The 20,376-nt window shown below is 36.5% G+C and overlaps 1 protein-coding gene across 4 annotated transcripts in view; it reads left to right on the top strand.

The window, feature by feature from the left end:
- The window catches only part of COPG2 (COPI coat complex subunit gamma 2), a 163,228-nt gene that overhangs the window by 67,822 nt on the left and 75,030 nt on the right, over positions 1-20,376 (top strand). For all 4 annotated transcript variants that reach the window (XM_015095386.4, XM_042248839.2, XM_060414835.1 and 1 more), the window contains 11 exons: positions 3,841-3,974; positions 4,714-4,781; positions 6,594-6,782; positions 11,534-11,629; positions 11,921-12,164; positions 14,276-14,351; positions 15,184-15,287; positions 15,780-15,905; positions 16,657-16,719; positions 17,377-17,516; positions 19,702-19,873. In XM_015095386.4, the coding sequence (XP_014950872.3) occupies positions 3,841-3,974; positions 4,714-4,781; positions 6,594-6,782; positions 11,534-11,629; positions 11,921-12,164; positions 14,276-14,351; positions 15,184-15,287; positions 15,780-15,905; positions 16,657-16,719; positions 17,377-17,516; positions 19,702-19,873 (1,412 nt within the window). The remainder of the gene's footprint in view (positions 1-3,840; positions 3,975-4,713; positions 4,782-6,593; positions 6,783-11,533; positions 11,630-11,920; positions 12,165-14,275; positions 14,352-15,183; positions 15,288-15,779; positions 15,906-16,656; positions 16,720-17,376; positions 17,517-19,701; positions 19,874-20,376) is intronic.

Here is a 20,376-nt window from a genome sequence, read left to right as displayed (position 1 = left end):
TATTAATCTTGTACTCTGCTACCTTGAAGAATTCATTTATTCTAATGGTTTTTGTGTGGAGTCTTTAGGGTTTTCTATATAGAATATCATGTCATCTGCATAGAATGACTGTTTTACCTCTTTCAAATTTGGTTACTTTTTGTTTTCTTTTTTTTTTGTCTGATTGCTGTGGCTAGGATTTCCAATATTATGTTGAATAGCAGTGGTGAGAGTGGGCATCCTTATCTTGTTTTAAAATTTAGCAGGAAGACTTTCAGCTTTTCACTGTTGAGTATTATGTTGGCTGTGGGTTTGTCATAAATGATTTTTATTCTGTTGAAATGTATCCCTTCTCTACCCACTAGTGAGAGTTTTTATCATGGATTGATGCTGAATTTTATCAATTGCCTTTTTTACTTCTATTGAGATGATCATGTGGTTTTTGTCTTTTTCTTTGTTGATGTGGTATATCACATTGATTTGCATGTGTTGAACCATCTTTGTGACTCTGGAATGAATCCAACTTGACTATGGTATATGCTCCTTTATATGTATTATTGGGTTGCTTAAATTTTATGGAGGATTTTTGCATCTTTATTTGTCAAAGATGTTGGCTTGTAATTTTCTTTTTTGTAGTGTCTTCGTTTTTGGTATCAGTGTGAATCATCATAGAATGACTTTGAGAATGTCCCCTCTTCTTAAATCTTTTGGAATAATTTGAGAAGGATAGATAAGTTCCTCTTTGTATGTTTGGCAGAATTCCCCAGTGAAGCCATCCAGTTCTGGACTTTTTTTTGCAGGGAGTTTTTTGGTTTGTTTTTTATTACAGATTTGATTTCACTTCTAATGATTGGTCTGTTCAAATTATGTTTCTTCTTGATTCAATGTTGGCTGACTGTATGTTTCTAAAACCTTTTCTATTGCATCTTGGCTGTTCAGTTTGTTGGTTTGTTCATAGTCTTCTTCTTTTTTTTTTTTGCATATCTGTGATATTGGTTGTTATTGCTCATTTCTTATCTTGTTTATTTGGGTCCTCTCTTTTTCTTGGTTATCTTGGCTAGAGGCTTATTTTTTTTGTCCTCTTTTGGTTTCATCGATAGTTTCTATTATTGCTTTGGTCTCTGTTTTATTTATTTTCTCTCTAATCTTTATTATTTCCTTCCTTCTGATGACTTTGGGCTTTGTTTATTCTTTTCTTTCCCTAGTTCTTTTAGGTGGTAGGGTAGGTTATATGAGGTTTTACTTACTTCTTGAGAAAGGCCCGTATCATGGATTCCCCTCTTTGAACTACTTTTGCTGTGTTCTGTAGATTTTTGCAAGGCTGTGTTTTTTCATTGTCATTTGTCTTGAAATATTTTCTGATTTCCTCATTGACTTATTGATTTTTCTAATAGGATGCTGTTAAGTCTTCATGTAATTGTTTCCCCCCACCCCCCTTCTTTCTTTCTGTGGTTGATTTCTAGTTTCATCCTGTTGTGGGCAGAAAAGATGCTTGAGAGACTTGTTTTGTGTTCTAGTATATAGTCTATCCTAGAGAATGTTCCATGACCACTTGAAAAGAGTGTGTATTTCTTTCTTTTTTTTTTTTTTGAAGGGGGGTGAAATATCCTGTAGATATCAATTAAGTACATCCATTCTCTTGTGCCATTTAGCATCTCTCTTGTCTTATTAATTTTCTGTCTTGAAAGATCTGTTAATTGATGTCAGTGGGATGGTAAAGTCTCTTGCTGTTACTGTATTCCTGTTAATTTCTCCCTTTATGTCTGTTAGTGTTTATATATTTAGGTGCTCCTACATTGGGTGCACATACCTTAACAAGTGCAATGTCTGCTGTTTGTATTAATCCCTTTATCATTTTATAGTATCCTCCGTTGTCTTCCTTTATAGAGTTTGTTTTGTAGTCCATTTTGTCTGATATGAATATTGCTACCCCTACTTTCCTGTTGTTTCCATTTGCATGAAATCTTTTTTCACCCCCTCACTTTCAGTCTGTGTGTGTCTTTCATCCTGAAGTGAATGTATTGTAGGCAGTATGTTGTAGGTTCTTATTTTTTTATCCAAGCAGATTTGAATTTTTTATTCTAGTTATACACTTTTCTAAATCCAGAGTTTCTATTTGGCTGGTTTTTTTTTTTTTTTTTTTTTCCTTTTTTGATAATCTCCTTTGGGTGAAGCATGACTGTCATGCCTGTAATCGTTAAATTCCTTTTAATTCTTTAGATATGGTTTCCTTTGTTTCTTTGAACATATTTATATGAGTTGACTTAAAGTTTTTGCCTAGTAAATCCAACATCTGGGCTCCCTTGAGTAATTTCTACTGCTTTTTTTCCTGTATATATGGGCCATATCTCACTATTTCTTTGTGTGTGTCATAACTTTTTTGTCAAAAACTGGATACTTAATATACTCTGGTAACTCTGGCAATCTTACTTCCCCCTTCCCCGTCCTTGGAGTTTGTTTTTGTTGCTGCTTGTTGTTGTTTAGTGACTTTCCAGAAGTAATTCTGCAGTCTTTACTCTTTGTCATTCTTTATCCCTACTGAAGTCTCTGCTTGATTAGCTGAGTGTTTGGATAATAATTTCACAGATTTTTTTTTTTCATGCTTTTGACCAACATATCTCCCATCTTTTTATCAGTGGGCACTTTGTATGTTGGAGCATGCCTTCCATGATCTGGCAGTTCATAACTCTGTCTTAGCCTTCCCTTCCTAATTGTGCAGAAACTCAAAGTCAAGCATGAGTGAGAGGCTCAAGCTCTGTCAGAAATTTCCTGGGTATTTGCATAGCCTTCTAGATCCTAGGAGTATGTCAGAAGCGGGCATCTCATTTGTTATATTTTCCTTTTATGTTTTTTGGGCCAGTTTCTTGTTTGCCCCAACTAGAGTCACTGCCTATGGCACTGCAGTGTTAAGCAATTGCTGCTGATTTGGGGGAGACAGATCTCCTGGGGATAGGACTTCCCTCACTGAATGACATCTGAGTGAGATGAGATAAAAATTAGCTTCGGGGAATTCCTCGGCAGTCCAGTGGTTAGGACTCCATGCTACTACTGCAGATGACATGGATTCAGTCCCTGTTTGAACTGAGATCCCAATGCTGTGTGGCATGTTCCCCCACTAGGAAAAAAAAAAAAATTAGCTTCATGAATGGGGCTATTTTAGGGAACATCAGGTCAAACTGTGACAGTGGTCTAGAGACAGGGCTTTTGATGGTGCTCCAGATTCATGTGCCCCATTCCATGGCTATGAAGCTGCTGGCTTTCAGAGCTAGTACGGTTCGGAGGCCCTGCTTTTCAAGGCTACCATGAAGCTGGGAAGAGGGCATGAAGTAGAGCAAGTTAAAATACTAGATTACAAGGGCCTCCCAGGTGGCGCTAGTGGTAAAGAACCCGCCTGCCAATGCTAGGAGACATAGAGATGCAGGTTCAGTCCCTGGTTTGGGAAGATCCCCTGGAGGAGGACATGACAACACACTCCAGTATTCTTACCTGGAGAATTGCATGGACAGAGGAGCCTGGCAGGCTATGGTCCATAGGGTGGCAAAGAGTTGGGCACGACTGAAGTGACTGAGCACACATAGCAAACAAAATACCGGAAAACATACTGTTCTTATGAAAATTCAGCAACTTGAGTAGATATTTCTAGGATTGCTGCAAGCCTTTGGCTATTTTCTAAAGTGCTGAAAAAGTTGATTTTGAAATTTACACTAGTATTTTCATTGCTTTTATGGAGTGGTGGAGTTTCAGAAGTCCTTCATTCATATTTCCAAAGTGCTTCTCCTTCTGTCTGTACTTTTAACCACTGTGCACATTGCCTCTGTTCTTTATGATGTCTAATTATGGCCCATGTCTATTTATTGTTAGCCATGAAAGTCCAGTCTTTGATTTCATTGAGAGCTGCTTGCGAAATAAACATGAAATGGTTATTTATGAAGCTGCTTCAGCTATCATCCATCTTCCTAACTGTACTGCAAGGGAGTTGGCACCTGCTGTTTCAGGTTAGTTGTATATTTGATAACTGGCTTTAATTTATAGTCTTATGGTTTTTTAAGTTCTATAGCTCTGCAGAATAGGTATTTTTGAATCTTAGCTCTATATACATAGCCTTTCCATTCTGATATGTAGATTATTTATTTTGGTACTTTAATTATAGTTGTAGTTTCATATCCTTGGTTATACATCCTGTTGATTCAACCAGATTGATTCATGGTTGATTGAATCCTTAGATGTAGAACCTGCAGATAACAAGGGCTGAATGTACTACACAATTTTCTGTAAGGTTCTTTAGCATCCCCAAATTTGGGTGTCTGCCAGGGATCCCAGCAGATGTGGAAGGGTGACTATACTTCTCTTTCTGAAGTTATTTCCTCTTATTCAGAACATTTAAGTTTTACTTAGAAAAAAAACAAAAAGACAAGTAAATTACATTTTTTTCATGTTTAAAAAGCCCATTTTCTCTTATAACTATAAATATTCCTGTTCTTTAAATTCAGATATTAATGGGTATATTAATTTTTTAGGAAAAAGAATAAACTTTGTTTCCTATATTTAAAGTTTGTATAACTCAACAAAAAGTACTTTTTCTAGTTTTGATGGTATATTTTTATGTGAATTTTTGATGCTATGATCTAATTTCCTTGTGTGCATTTTTAATATGATTTTTCATGTGCTATATTTTCAGAAATATGCTAAATGTTGAAATGAGCCATATTAACAGTGACTCTTTTTCTTTCCTAGTTCTTCAGCTTTTCTGTAGTTCTCCTAAGCCAGCTTTGAGATACGCAGCTGTAAGGACCTTGAACAAGGTAGGGGTTCCCTTTCTAACTATTATAACTATTGTTTTGTATCAGTGTTTGATTGAGAAACATTAAATTGAAGCATTTGGCTTTCCGTCCAAGGTTAGTAGATATGATTTATGGGCTTCACTTCTGTAGCACCTCACTTGCATTTGTGGCCTTACATATGGCTATAGGTAGTAGTATTCAACTAAGGATTGTAATTCATTTCTGACTTTAAACATTTTACATTCAAGAGCCATACCATCCAATATGATGGACATTAGCCATAAGTGGCTGTTTCCATTTAAGTTAATTATAATTAAATAAAAATTTAAAAATTCAGTTCCTCAGTCATTGCAGTCACACTTCATGTGGTCAATAACCATGTGTTGTTATTGATTATGATATTAGACACTGCATATATAAAATATTTCCATCACTGCAGGAAGTTCTCTTGGACAAGGCTGGTCTATAGCAACGCCATCCAGTAGAAACACTTATATGAGTCACTTGTGTAATTTTACATTTTATTGTAGCCACATTAAGTTTTTTTATGATGAGATTTATTTTAATAATACATCTTATTTACCATCACGTTTATAAAATATATCTGATAATTTTATACTGGTTGCATATTGATACATTTTTACCTTCTAGCTTTTCATACTAAGTCTTTGATATATAGTTTATTTTGTATTTAGAGCACACCTCAATTTGGAATAGTCATATTTCAAATGCTTAGTAGTCATGTGTGGTTATTGGCTACCGTATTGGACAGCGTAAATCTGGAGGATACAGTGCAAAGCACAGGATGAATTAAATAACTATGAAAATTGTAAATGAAAGTTTAATATTATAGAAGACTGATCTAATATAGTTACATACAACACTAGATTATAAATTAATTGTATGAACAATTGGAAAAGAGAGAAATTTAGAGCAGCCTTACCGAACAATATGAATTGTATTTTGAAGAGTTTGATATAGGTGTACATTTCTTCATCTATAATCTTGCAGCCAAATGTATCTGAGAACTCAGCAATGTTTGAATTTTAGAGAGGTAATATCATGCCATCTCTTAAATTAATACTAACCCCTTTGTGCCTGGAGCAATTAGACACAAACACGTTAATATTTCTGCTTTATATATATGACTATCCTCACTAACTGGAATAAATTAATACTTAGTTTTACATTAGTTTGGGTCATGTTTTGCTGTGAAGTGAATTTTGATGCCACTCCTTTGCTGAGTTTTCAGAATTTTAGCATTGTATGGTAAAGGATTCTATACCAGTAGTGGGTTAAGCAGAGAGGTGAACATCATCAATAAAAGCAAAGAATCAGGTCAATGACAGACATGTTTTAGTGACCATGGCCAATCCAATTTGGCTGGAGTTTGCTTGCTTAAATACCAGAAGTATTGTAAGTGATACTAAGTTTAAATATCTTTCAGCAATGTTTATCATTCTAGCTCCTACTCTCACAGATCCTAACATCTAGTAGAATAGATAACCATGAACACATGTACTATGAGGAGAAACAGTCCAACTATAGTAAAAGACAGACTATGATATTGTTATAAAGGTTATAGAAACCTATGAAGATGAAGTGCTATGCAGTACTATAACTAGCAGTTAGTCATTTATCAAATAATGTAGCATACTTTATTAATCCAAAGCATTCATCTTGAAATAATTATTTTTTAACTTATGCTGTTTCATTTAGATTTTCAAAAGCCATTTACTTTAATTAAAATTCATATTTTCCTCTTTTATTTTTTAAAATTCTGGTCTTTATGAGTAGCAATTTGTTAAATTTTTTTTCTTGCCCTTTGACAAGGTGGCAATGAAGCACCCCTCTGCTGTTACTGCCTGCAATCTGGACCTAGAAAACTTAATCACAGACTCAAACAGAAGCATTGCTACCCTGGCCATTACTACGCTTCTCAAAACAGGAAGTGAGAGCAGTGTGGACAGGCTCATGAAGCAGATATCATCCTTTGTGTCTGAAATCTCAGATGAGTTCAAGGTAGTTTAAATATGACCCTGTTTTCTCCCAGTCTCTGGCTTACCGTAACATTTCTGTTCTTAATAGTGTCTTTTGATGAACAAGTTTTAAGTTTTATGAAGTCTAATTTATTAATTTTTTTCTTTCACAGTTATTGCTTTCTGTGTCCTCAAAAACGTTTGTCTAAGTCTTCAGGATACTTTGCCATGTTTTATTGTGAATGTTTTACAGTGTTAGCTTTTACATTTTGGGCTGTGATCCAACTTGAATTAATATTTGTGTGTACGTTCAGGTTTTTTTCCATTGTGATTTCCAGTTACTCCAGCATAATTTAAAACAATTCTCTTTCCCCACTGGAGTGCTTGACATCTTTGTCTGAAAAGCAGATAACCATATAACTGTAGGTATGTTTCTGGGATGCTTATCACATTCTGTGGAACTATTTATTGGTCCTATGCCAGTATCATACTGTATGAATTAATGTAGCTTTATGGTACCTCTTAAATGTGTGGTCTCCCAACTTTTTCATGTTTTGTAATATTTTAGTTCCTTTGCTTTCCATATAAAATTTAGAATCAGGTTATAATTTCCTTCTAGGATTATGATTGGAGTTGTGTTAAATCTATAATCAATTTGGGGAAAGGTAACAGCTTAATAATAATAATTCTTCAGTTCATGAATATGGCATATCACTCCCTTTATTTAGGTCTTCTTTAATTTATCTGAGCAGTATTTGGTAGCATTTACTCTAGAGGTCTTGCACATCTTTTGTTAAATTAATATCTAAATATTTTATGCTTTTAGAAATCCATTTTATTAACATTTCTATTTCATTGTTTGCTACTAGTACTATATTAAAAAATACCTTTTTTAAAAACATTCCCATAACTCAATATTCTTGCTAAGTTCCCTTATTTTTTTTTAAGTTCCCTTATAGGTTCTAGTAGTTGTAATATACATCCCTTAGGATTGTTTTATGTAAATAATCGTGTTATTGTGAATAGATACTTCATTTCCACTTCATTTCCAATTCAGGTACCTTTCCTTTTTTTCCTTGCCTTATTAAAATGACTAGGACTTCCAATATGTGTTGAGTAGAACTGGTGAGAATGTGTCAAAAAGGAAATCAAAATAGCGATAGATTTTAGTTAGATGAATTAAAGTTAAAAGATTTTATTCCTTCATTTTTATTTAATTCTCACTCAAGAGGTGTAACTGACCCTATTTACTCTCTTCTTGTATTTACCTACTTTTAAAAAACCAACTTAGCCTGTGTATTCAAGTAGACATTTTGAATCTTTGGGAAACCTTGGGAGGTTATGAAGTTCATTTTGTAGTGTAGTTTGCTGAATGCATCTCCTGTGTGTGAATGTTTGGATACTTTGCAATATTCTGTGATTACAGATAATGTTGCAGTGGACAACCTTATGTCTATGTTTTCTTGAAATTTTGGTGGTGTGTCCTGAGGGTAAATTTCTAGAAGTCCATATGCTAGGTTGAAGAGTAGATAAGTATGTAGTTTCATAGAGAATGTTAAATTCTACCAGCCTGCTTCCCCATACCCTTACCAGTAGAGTACATATATCGTATTTTGAAGTTTTCCCAGTTTTTCCAGATGGACTAGAAAGGGTATCTCAGTGTAGTTTTAACTTGAATTTCTCTTATTATGAGGGAAGGTAAACATCCTTTCATATTTTTAGAGATCATTTAATATCTTTTGAATATTGTCTGCTCGTGTCTTTTCTAATTTTCTGTAGGATTTTCGGTCTTTTGTTTCCTTTATTAAAGTTTTTGTATATTAGAGATATTAGTTCTTTAGCTGTGAAATGTGTTGTGATATTTTCTCCCAATTTGTCATTTGTCCTTTGATTTTCTCATGATACTTTGGTCATGCACAAGTTTTTAATTTTTATGCAAATTTTTTGATCTTTTCTTTTATCGCATTGGGCTTTTGAGTAATAAGAATTCACCCATGTTTTCTTCTAATATATGTATAATTTCATATTAAATATATGATCTATTAGGTTTTATTATTATATTTATACAGAATGAGAAATGGATCTTACAATTTTCCAGTGACTATCCAGTTGTCCACCCCGCTCCCCCAATTTTATTTGAAGGGCTGTCTTTGCCCAGTATTTGAGATACCACTTTTACCATATACTAAAGTTCAATATGTATTAATACTTGTGTCTGTTTGGAGGCTTTCTGTTCTATTCTGTTGTTCTCTTTATTCATAAATCAGTACAACACACTGTTTTAAATATTTATATTAAATATTTTAACTAAATATTTAAAAACTTGTATTAAATATTTTAAAAATGTATAAGGATGTTTTAGTATCTGTTAGTCTCCTCTCAGCTCTTTATTTTCCTTAGCTGTTTTTACATGCTTATATTTCTTTTGAACTTTAGTATTAGTTCATCTAGTGGCTTCATTTAAAAAATCTCATTGGCATTTTTATTGAGATCACATTAAATTTATAAGTTTTCTTAGGGGAGAATAAATAATAAAGTTGAGATATCCTACCCAAGAGCAAAGGATATTTTAAAATTTAAGTCTACTTTTGTACCTTTCATGAATATGGTATTTTTATATTAGATTTGAATGTTTTAAAAATTCTTTTATGAACTTTATTGTTGTTTCTATTATAAATCTTCTTTTATTCATTATATCTTCTAAGTAGTTATTATTCATGTGTATGAGTAGTATTATTTTTGCATGTTAACCTGCTACCTTGCTGAATTATTTTATTGAGTTAGTTTTATCATCAATTCTCTGAAGTTTTCCACATTATTTTGTTATATCATCTGTAAATAAAGATGATTTTGTCTTTTATTTTCTAATTTTCATTCCTCAGTTGTTTTCTCCTGTCTACTCACATTGGCTAGTAGTGCCAGAATAATGTCAAATAGTAGTCAAGATAGTAGCATCCTTTCCTTGTTTCTGATCTTGAAGCAAATGACTCTTGGGGTTCTCTATTAAGTAATATACTGCCAATAGGACTGAGGGAGTATGTGTGTGTATGTACATAAAATGAAAGTTTTCATCCATTCCTGTCTTATATTTTAAAGAATTTTTAAGTGACTTTCCTGGTCCAGTGGTTAAGAATCCACCTGCCAATGCAGGGGACGTCCAGGAACTAAGATCCCATGTGCCACGGAACAACTAAGCCCATGTACCACGAATACTGATGCCCATACTGTGCTTTGCAATAAGAGAAGCCACCACGACAAGAAGCCTGCTCACTGCAACCAGCCCGCGCTTGCCACACCTAGAGAAAGCCCACACACAGCAATGAAGAGCCTGTGTGCCACAACAAAGACCCAGCACAGCCAAAAATAACGAAAAAAAAAGAATTTTTATTAGGAATAAGTGTTGGATTTTATCAAAGGCTTTTTAGCTTCTGTGGATGTAGTCATATTCTGTCATATTCCTTTTCTTCTTAGACTCATTAATATTGATGAATTACATTAATTTTCTAATGTCAAACCATCCTTGAATTCTTGGTATACATTCCATTTCATCATGGGATATTATTTTCTTACTGTAGGATTGAAGTCTGTTAGCCAGTATACCACTTGGAACTTTTGTATCAGTATTCAGAAATGATTTCTATCTATAATTTTTCTTTTTGCACATATACTATCTTTATTAGGTTTATATGTCATTGCTTCATAAAGATTGTGGTTATTTCCCTTCATTTTCTACGCTCTGAAACAACATATATAGATTTGGGACTGTCTGGTTATTGGGACACAATTCTCCAGTCTCCATAAAGTTCTTGCATTTCTGCACACCCAGCAAATTACACACTAACTGCCCTTTGTTTCCTACTTTACCAGTTTTGTTCCCTTTGTATAGTACAAAGTTTCTCCAATATCAAAAGATGTAAGCATCTCCCTTAAGTAGTAAAGGGCCAGTTTCCATACAGCCCTAGAAGAGACTGTCCTCCCTACAGCAAAAAGCAAACATGCTTATTGCCCAGTGTAATAAACATGATGTTTCCCTTCTGCATAAATGACTGGCATGCTTACTGCCCACTGTCAGATATTCAAGTTCCATATCTCAGATTCTCCCGTAATGCTGCCTACTGTGGGCTCACGTTATCTGGTCATTTTAGCATCGTCCTATGGGTATTGGGGCTCAGAAAACTAAGCCCCAAATGCCAATACACTGGCTACTGCTTTTGCTGTGAGTGAATAACTGTCTTTCACCTCTCATTCAGGATCCTTGTGTTCTCTTCTAGCTTCCATGAAATTATGGTAGTCTAAAGTTTGCAAATAGGGTAAAAGTCTCACACCCTTTTTACTTCTTGACACTGGTCTCTGAAATTGTGGTAAAAATTTCGTAGAAACTACTTTGTGAAGTAGTTACTTGGTGACTTTTCTCTGTTTCTTGTCTGGAAAGCAGTCTGTTTAAGTTTTTTATCTTTAGTGTTCACTTTAAAATTTTTATGTGAAAATTTTAAATGTAAAATTTTAAAATATGCTCGAAGCTTATTTTGCTTTGGAGCAAAGGGAGGGTCTCTTGAATGCACTTCATTTTTACATTGCTTTCTATTTTTCTTTCCTGTTTGATTTTCTTTCACAAAGAACCATTATTGTCATTTTAGTTAATTATGGTGCCTTCTTAGCTTGTGGTAAACAAGAGGGAATGTATGCTTAAGTAGCTAAAGTTATAAAGATGAACGTCCTTTTGTGTTTTTCTCTAGGTGGTAGTTGTACAGCCATTATAAAAGGTGCGTGTCCTTTTTGTTTGTTTTTCTACAGGTCGTGGTTGTGCAGGCAATTAGTGCTCTCTGTCAGAAATACCCTCGAAAGCACAGCGTCATGATGACTTTCCTCTCCAACATGCTCCGAGATGATGTAGGTGGACTGCTTTTTAATTGTGGGAAGTTGCTCACTTCAGTTCTTATTAAAGCAGCTTTCTTTATAATCTCCGCATGCCTATCAAATAATATTCTCAATTCTAGCTTCTGTCTTATTACTAAACATATTATTGCTTTTGACTTTACCACTTGGAGGGAAAAAACATTTTTGTTTCTTTGAGAAGGGAAGGGAAATGAAATTTGAATGTTACATCATAAGCCTTGGAGTAAAATCATTTTTCCAAAAAGTGCCCTCAGAGTGAATGGCAGTTTTTCTTTTTTTTGCCAGGGAGGCTTTGAATATAAGCGGGCCATCGTGGACTGCATTATCAGCATTGTAGAAGAGAACCCTGAGAGTAAAGAGGCAGGTCTAGCCCACCTCTGTGAATTCATCGAGGACTGTGAACACACCGTTCTGGCTACAAAGATCCTCCACTTGTTGGGCAAAGAGGGTCCCAGAACACCTGTCCCCTCCAAGTATATCCGCTTTATTTTTAATAGGGTTGTCCTGGAGAATGAGGCCGTCAGAGCTGGTGAGTAATGGAGCACTGATGATGAGCATAACTTGGGAAATGCTTAACTCAAGGGAGTGGTAATGAAATTGGAAAATGACATTACAGTGTCTATTTGGTGGTGGGATCTCGGAGCATACTTAGGCCTCAGATATATAGCGCTCTCTTTGTATTCTAATTTCCATCCTGATTTCAGCCTTGTATCAGAGACAAATAACCCTTGACCTTCAGACTGACAGAAGACTTTGATGGTGTCATCCATTTTTTTCAGTTAAGGCCTCAAGTATGCATGTCTTTGAAATTTGTCTCCCACTGTAGCTTGTAAGTGACTTTTTGAACAGATCCTAGGAATTTTTTTACTTCTTTCTCTCTAATTGTTCTTCTCCTTAGCATGTGAACTGGTCCAAATCTCTCCTGTTAAAACTACAGGCCTTCATTTGATTCATTGTCTCTCACTAGGTACTGACCATATTTCCTGTTACAGAACCTTGAAGCAGCCATTACCAGCTGCCTCTCTGAACTTACTTTCCATTTTCTATTCAATTCACTATAATCTTGCTCTCTCCCTTAAAAATCTTCTGAAGCTATTTCAGTCAATTTGATGGGCTGTTGACTAAACACTTCATGAAACTCTCTTCCCTTGGTTTCCACAAATAGCCTGCATCTTTCCATCATTCCTCAATTTTCTTTGCAGAGCTTCTCTTCCATTCCTTAAAATGTTCATTTTCTTTAGGGGGTTGTCTTCTCAACATCCACATTCTTTCTGGTGATCATTTCCAGAGCTCTGCTAAGATGCTGTGGTACTGTAGTCATGTCTCTCTCCTGAACTTGTGTGTTTAGCTGTCCCAGGCACTTCAAATTCAGCTTGGAATTCAAACTGTCCCAAACAGAAATCCTTATATATATTGTCCACTCAGTTGCAAGACTAGAACCTTATTCCATTGTTTTATAACTCCCATCTACCTTTTGGCAAAGTTCTGTCCGTTCTGTCCCCTCAATATGTATTCCTTCATTCCCTTTTATCCTCAGTTTTCCTGAGGGCTGTGTTAGGCTTGCATCCATTTCAGATGCCCAGTTAGTCCAGCTGCTTGTACTCTCACCCACATCCAGTATATTCTCCACTCTACTACCAAAATGGACGTTGCATACAAAATCTGCTCACAAATTTAGTGTAGCACACCCTGCTGCAGATACACAGATTCATCCTGTATTTAACTCCTGTTAATAATAATTTTGAGGTTAAACTGGAACCTAATTTTGTTTTGTGTCTAATCTCTCACTTGTCTCCTCCTGCTCTCCAGCACAGGTCCAATGCTTCAGCCTTACTCAGCTGCATCCAGTCCCAGAATCATTCCACACTTTATTCTCTGTCCTGAGGGCCTTGCTACTTTTCACTTCTCTTTCCCTCAAATACTCTTTTCCTGCCTTTCCTCTGGCTAACTCTACTTGTTCTGCAAGCTTTAGTGCAGGGAGTCAGTGTGAGCTCTTTGTCTCCTCCAGTTTTGACTTAATGTTCCTTTCTCTGCTCGTATAGTATCCAGGATATGGTTCTACTATGGATTTACTATGTTGTAACTATCTATTTATACCTGTCTTTCCCACTAAACTACAACTTCTTGAGGTCAAGGGCTACATCTTTTATCTTTTTACCTTCAGCAGTTAGCACAACTCCTGACAAAAGTTAAATAAGGAATAAATCTTTGTTGATACAGTGAATTTTAATAATAGAGTTTTGGGTGTTTTCCCCCCTATGTGTGGGGCTGGTTGTTTGAGGTTTGTTTGGTTGTTCTTTAGTCACTAAGTTGTGTCCTACTCTTTTGTGACCCCATGGACTGTAATCTGCCAGGCTCCTCTGTAAGGAGTCAGACTGAAGAATAGCTTATATAAGAAATACATATGATCCTTTTTCCTCAGTGCATAGAGAGTTTTCTTATTCAGAGCTCTCTTGGACCCACTTTCTATTTCTATTTATGCTTAAATGGATCAAGGAAATAAGAACAAGAAGTTCACGATTAAACAGTGAGTTTATTTCAACCGAACATGGGGAAACTCCTCTAATTTTTTTCTTAATAATTATTGCTTAACTCTGTGAAGTCAATATTCATGTTGTTTCATTTTATGCTCCATTATAGCTGCTGTGAGTGCTTTGGCAAAATTTGGGGCTCAGAATGAAAATCTTCTCCCAAGCATCCTAGTACTCCTACAAAGGTAACTGAAAGAATTAAAAAAAAAAAAAAAAAGGAATGCCATGTGACTGAATAGATAATTCCTTATTGTACCATATCAAATGCCTTGTAGGGCTTAAGAGTAGAGCTGATAGAGTAAGTCAGGGGCAAATGGCGTTTTCCTTACTCTTGGTAATTTTGCATGTGCTAAGTGCACACAAAATTTGACTTCTAATTTCTCATGCATGATTTTGAGAAAGTGACTTAAATACATGTGCCTCAATTAGTATAGCAGAGGCCAACTTCAAAGAGCTTCACTGTGTAGAGTTGAAAATACCAGCTTTTCATGGTTTCTTTAACTCCCTATTTGATGAGGAAAAAACTTGCTTTAGCAAACACTCGTGATTACATCTTGCAATTGAAGCAGAAAAATTATAAGCCAAAAGCTGGCTGGTTTAAATAAAACAAATTGCCATTTGAGTAATATCCGTGCCTGGGTTTAGAATGCTTTTTAGTATCCTTGGAAAGTCTAATATTGCCAGTTTTTGGTTTGTAGAAGTCTAAATCTTTACCAAGGTCATGTGGTTGCAGATCAAAGAACAGACTCCAAACTGCTATCTTATGCTACTGTGTTCTTCCTAATCATTTTAATGCCTGCTTATGTAGTGCTTCTGATTCATAATGACACCATTTCTTTACCAATTCAGAACAATACCCAGGATGTATGGAGATTTTAGGAGCCACTGTTGGCTGTTGTTGAGCTCTTGTATTACGGTAGTATCAGATGGCCTGGATCGTGTCTGTTAGGCATAGTGGTAAAGCTCTGGATATCTTTTAGAGTGCTATGACATGCCTATTCTGTATCCCCTGAACAGGTGTATGATGGATACTGATGATGAGGTACGGGATAGAGCTACCTTCTATCTGAATGTGCTGCAGCAGAGGCAGATGGCACTGAATGCTACATATATCTTCAATGGTCAGTGAGAGTCAAGAATGGAGACAAATATACTTTTGTTCTACAGTTGGTGTCTTGGAAGCATATCTCATGATTTGCATATGAGCTGGCTTTACTAGGCAGAATGCTTGGTTTCTGTCTCTGAATGCACTTCCATTTCTAGAGAAACCTAAAAGTTTGTAAAAGTCCAAAGAATATTGCTTGTTCCTGGTTCTCTTTGAGCTCCCTCTTAGATGGGTTTACCTTTTTCCCTTTTCTTATGCTGTCTTTGTTTCCACATGGCTCTGTTGCTTTGTTTTCTGGAAGATACTTCCATTTTGTTGCAAATATGTATGCTCAGCTCCTGTGCTTCCTCAGATGGAATTATAAGTGCCTATCTTCTTTAATAATTTAGCTTATAAACCTGTGGTTATAGTTTTCTTTAGAAAGCTTAAATAAATATTCCAAATCTGGGCCTGCCTGGATCCTAGGATTGGCAAGAAGTTCTAGTGCTGAGAGTTATCTGTTTCATAGGTCTAACAGTCTCTGTACCAGGGATGGAAAAAGCCTTACACCAGTACACGCTGGAGCCTTCAGAAAAGCCCTTTGATATGAAATCTGTTCCTCTTGCTACAGCTCCTGTCTTTGAACAGAAAGCAGGTAATGGGAACACTTTGTTTTTAAACTGTTTATAGTTTCACACCAATGAAATACACTGTTGGCATATTTTTTCTAATATTTCTTTTAATGGTCACTCCTTCTAAATCTTATAGAACTAAGATGAATGATATTTTTAAAGTTAGGGTTTTAAAATTTTTTCCTTATTTTCTCATGGAAGCAAGAATATGAAGTGTGGCATAGAATGAAAGATTTTTTTAATGCTGAGTATTAGAGCATTGGAAGTTAGTTGTCAGTGTTTCAGAGCAGTAGTTGTGTTGCCACCGCCTGTTTTTGTTTTCTGATCTTGATTAACTTCTTAGTTAATTTTTCTTTTGGAGGCTTAAAAAATAAATGGACAAAGTGTGTAGTGGTTTGAACCAAAAATGAAAGAGCTCATGCCCTCAACATTTTCAGTTTTTTGTTGTTGATACTACATAAGTAGTTTTTCCTATTTGAATAACGAGATTTGTTTTATAAACTGTTCCTTCTTTTCAGAGTAATTTTTTAAAATATTCTGGTCCATAAAAGCAAATTCTGTATTTTGAGAACTTGCTTTATATATTTCATGAAGTATGTTCACTAAATACACTTTGAGTGTCCCTCCAAGAAGGGTGACAAAGAACCTCCTGGTATGATTTAGCAATAGCTGCTTATATATCTGCTGCAAGTTTTTGTCTTCATCTCCTGTATGCATGTTTGACTTGATAGTGGCAGGGAAAGCTCACTTAACTGCTCATCCCTGTTTCTGTAGAAATCACACTGGTGTCCACTAAGCCCGAGAAGCTGGCTCCTTCCAGGCAAGACATTTTCCAAGGTATGATGATTTGATGTGTAGAGGGAGTAGCCCAGCTCCCTAGGCATTGTAACTATAATGAAGGCCACCACTTTTTATTCAATTTTATTAGTTCTGAGTATGGGAAATCTTTATATGACTAAATATAATTTATTGTCATAGCTTCCTGTTGTTAGGACTACTGGAATCTGTGGGACTTGGCAATTTCCAGTTGTCAGCTTACTGAGAATGTTGTTCTTACCCGGTATCTTGGTTAACGGGACTCAAATTCTATGAAATTAGGAATTAAGTTTCTTTTTTATTTTTTGCTTTTAGTAATTAACTGTGAAGTGAAGTGAGAGTCGCTCAGTTGTGTCTGACTCTTTGTGACCCCCTGGACTATACAGTCCATGGTATTTTCCAGGCCAGGATACTGGAGTGGATGGCGTTTCCCTTCTTCAGGGGATCGTCCCAACCCAGGGATTGAACCCAGGTCTTCCAAATTGCAGGCAGATTCTTTAGCAGCTGAGCCACCAGGGAAGCCCAATTAACGGTATAAACTCTTACTTAAAAGATTACTTCACTAAAGCTTGGGGACGCATTATTAATTGAGTGTTCTTAAAACATTTTAGCTACCCAGAGTAATATCTTCCCCTGTCTTATTTTTCTTCCTTCTTTTCTTTCCTTTTTTCTTGATAGAGCAACTGGCTGCCATTCCTGAGTTTATGAATCTAGGACCCTTGTTCAAGTCTTCTGAGCCTGTTCAGCTTACAGAAGCAGAGACAGAATATTTTGTTCGTTGTGTCAAGCACATGTTTACCAATCACATTGTGTTCCAGGTGAGAGAAGTGTCATAACTGGCTCTGGTAAGGGATTTAGTATTAATTCTCCTTTAGTTTAGAATACACAGAAGAACTATACAAAAAAGATCTTCATGACCCAGTTAATCCCGATGGTGTGATCACTCACCTAGAGCCAGTCATCCTGGAATGTGAAGTCAAGTGGGCCTTAGAAAGCATCACTGCGAACAAAGCTAATGAAGGTGATGGAATTCCAGTTGAGCTATTTCAAAGCCTGAAAGATGATGCTGTGAAAGTGCTGCACTCAATATACCAGCCAATTTGGAAAACTCAGCAGTGGCCATAGGACTGGAAAAGGTCAGTTTTCATTCCAATCCCAAAGAAAGGCAATGGATGCCAAAGAATGCGCAGACTACTGCACAATTGCACTTACCTCACACGCTAGCAAATTAATGCTCAAAATTCTGCAAGCCAGGCTTCAGCAGTATGTGAACCGTGAACTTCCAGATGTTCAAGCTGGTTTTAGAAAAGGCAGAAGAACCTGAGATCAAATTGCCAACGTCCGCTGGATCATAAAAAGCAAGAGAGTTCCAGAAAAACATCTGCTTTATTGACTGTGCCAAAGCCTTTGACTGTGTGGATCACAATAAACTGTGGAAAATTCTGAAAGAGATGGGAATACCAGACCACCTGACCTGCCCCTTGAGAAACCTGTATGCAGGTCAGGAAGCAACAGTTAGAACTGGACATGGAACAACAGACTGATTCCAAATGGGAAAAGGAGTACGTCAAGGCTGTATATTATCACTCTGCTTATTTAACTTATATGCACAGTACATCATGAGAAATTCTGGGCTGGATGAAGCACAAGCTGGAATCAAGATTGCCAGGAGAGATATCAATAACCTCAGATATGCAGATGACATCAACCTTATGGCAGAAAGTGAAGAAGAACTAAAGAGCCTCTTGATGAAAGTGAAAATGGAGAGTGAAAAAGTTGGCTTAAAGCTCAACATTCAGAAAACTAAGATCATGGCAACTGATCCCATCATTTCATGGGAAATAGATGGGGAAACAGTGGCTGACTTTATTTTGGGGGGCTCCAAAATCACTGCAGATGGTGAAATTAAATTTTATTTAATTAAATCACTGCAGCCATGAAATTAAAAGATGCTTGCTCCTTGGAAAGTTATGACCAACCTAGACAGCATATTAAAAAGTAGAGACATTACTTTGCCAACAAAGGTCCATCTGGTCAAGGCTGTGGTTTTTCTAGTGGTCATGTATAGAAGTGAGAATTGGGCTATAAAGAAAGCTGAGTGCTGAAGAATTAATGCTTTTGAACTGTGGTATTGGAGAAGACCCTTGAGAGTCCCCTGGACTGCAAGGAGATCCAGCCAATCCATCCTAAAGGAGATCAGTCCCGAGTATTCATTGGAAGGACTGATGTTAAAGCTGAAACTCCAATACTTTGGCCACCTGATGCGAAGAACTGACTCATTGGAAAAGACCCTGATGCTGGGAAATACTGAAGACAGGAGGAGAAGGGGACGACAGAGGATGAGATGGGATGGCATCACCAACTCAACGGACCTGAGTTTGGGTAAACTCCAGGAGTTGGTGAAGGACAGGGAGGCCTGGCGTGCTGCAGTTCGTGGGTCGCAAAGAGTGACTGAACTGAACTGACTGAGCTCCTTTAGTTCATGATTCTGGTTCCTTTTATAGAGAAGCAACTTGCCAGCATTTTTCTGGTTTTCTTCCTAACTCCATAGCTAGAGAGAGATGCCTTTGTATGATGGGAAACTTTTGATGATTTAAACTTAAAAGGACATAAAACTGAAATGTCTGAAAAAGTTGGACAGCATAGAGTATAACCTGTGAAAAAATGATCATCACACTTAATATCAGGGTAAATTAAGTGTGTTGTTCCAAAACCTTGGATTTCAATTCGAATCTCAGCCAGCTGTCAGATTTCTACCATCTTGTTTGGTAGAACTCAATCTCAGGAAAGAGGAAAACACTGGTGAATAATATGAACAAGAAAGACCTAGAGAATAAGCTTATCCTTGTTGTCTCAAGAAAAATCTTAGTGGGAGACATGCATGGTGTTTAGAGAGAGAAGGTTTAATGGATTCCAGAACTGACTCGTGGGTTATGGGGAGGAAGAAACAATTTACTTGGAAATAGTTCTTCTTCATAACGTTCCTATTTGATGACTTTTCAGTTTGACTGTACCAATACTCTGAACGACCAGCTACTGGAGAAAGTGACAGTGCAGGTGGAGCCATCAGAGTCCTATGAAGTGCTGTGTTGTATCCCAGCCCCCAGCCTGCCTTACAATCAACCGGGAGTATGCTATACTCTCGTTCGTTTACCCGAAGATGACTCAATCGCAGGTACTAATACACAGAATGCAGGAGATGTGATTAAGAGTGCATTACCACTTGAACTCTAAGTGTCCTGACAGATATTTGGGGTCCAAGAATTTGTTTCTTTTCTGAGATTAATAAATGTAGTGATAATGAATGGTAAATTTAGAAAGTTACTTACTGCTACAGAAATACTAATTTTATAACCAAGTTTCTGAGTGAAATACGCTGGACATTTAATCTTAAAGAGAAAGTGAATGTATACAGTGGTAGCCCGAAACAGAACTCAGACTTCCTGTTGAAACAGTGTCACCACTAGTGGTGCACATACCTGATGTCCCCTGTGAAGGATCAGGGCCTGCTTCTCCCTGGTGTTTCTTTAGGGCAGCCTCAGGACTTTTCAGTTAGTAGACCCATGGCATCGTAAAATATTGTTTTTAAGGGTCCTATAACACAAGGCAAGTGTCTGAGAGTATGTCTCAGCCTAGTGACTGGTTTAACCAACATTTGTGTATGCACAGTTGAGAAAG

The sequence above is a fragment of the Ovis aries genome, chromosome 4, assembly GCF_016772045.2.
Source record: "Ovis aries strain OAR_USU_Benz2616 breed Rambouillet chromosome 4, ARS-UI_Ramb_v3.0, whole genome shotgun sequence".
NCBI classification, from domain to species: Eukaryota; Metazoa; Chordata; class Mammalia; order Artiodactyla; family Bovidae; genus Ovis; species Ovis aries.
The sequence above is the reverse complement of the archived record's forward strand: the minus strand, read 5'-3'. Positions and strand labels throughout refer to the sequence as shown.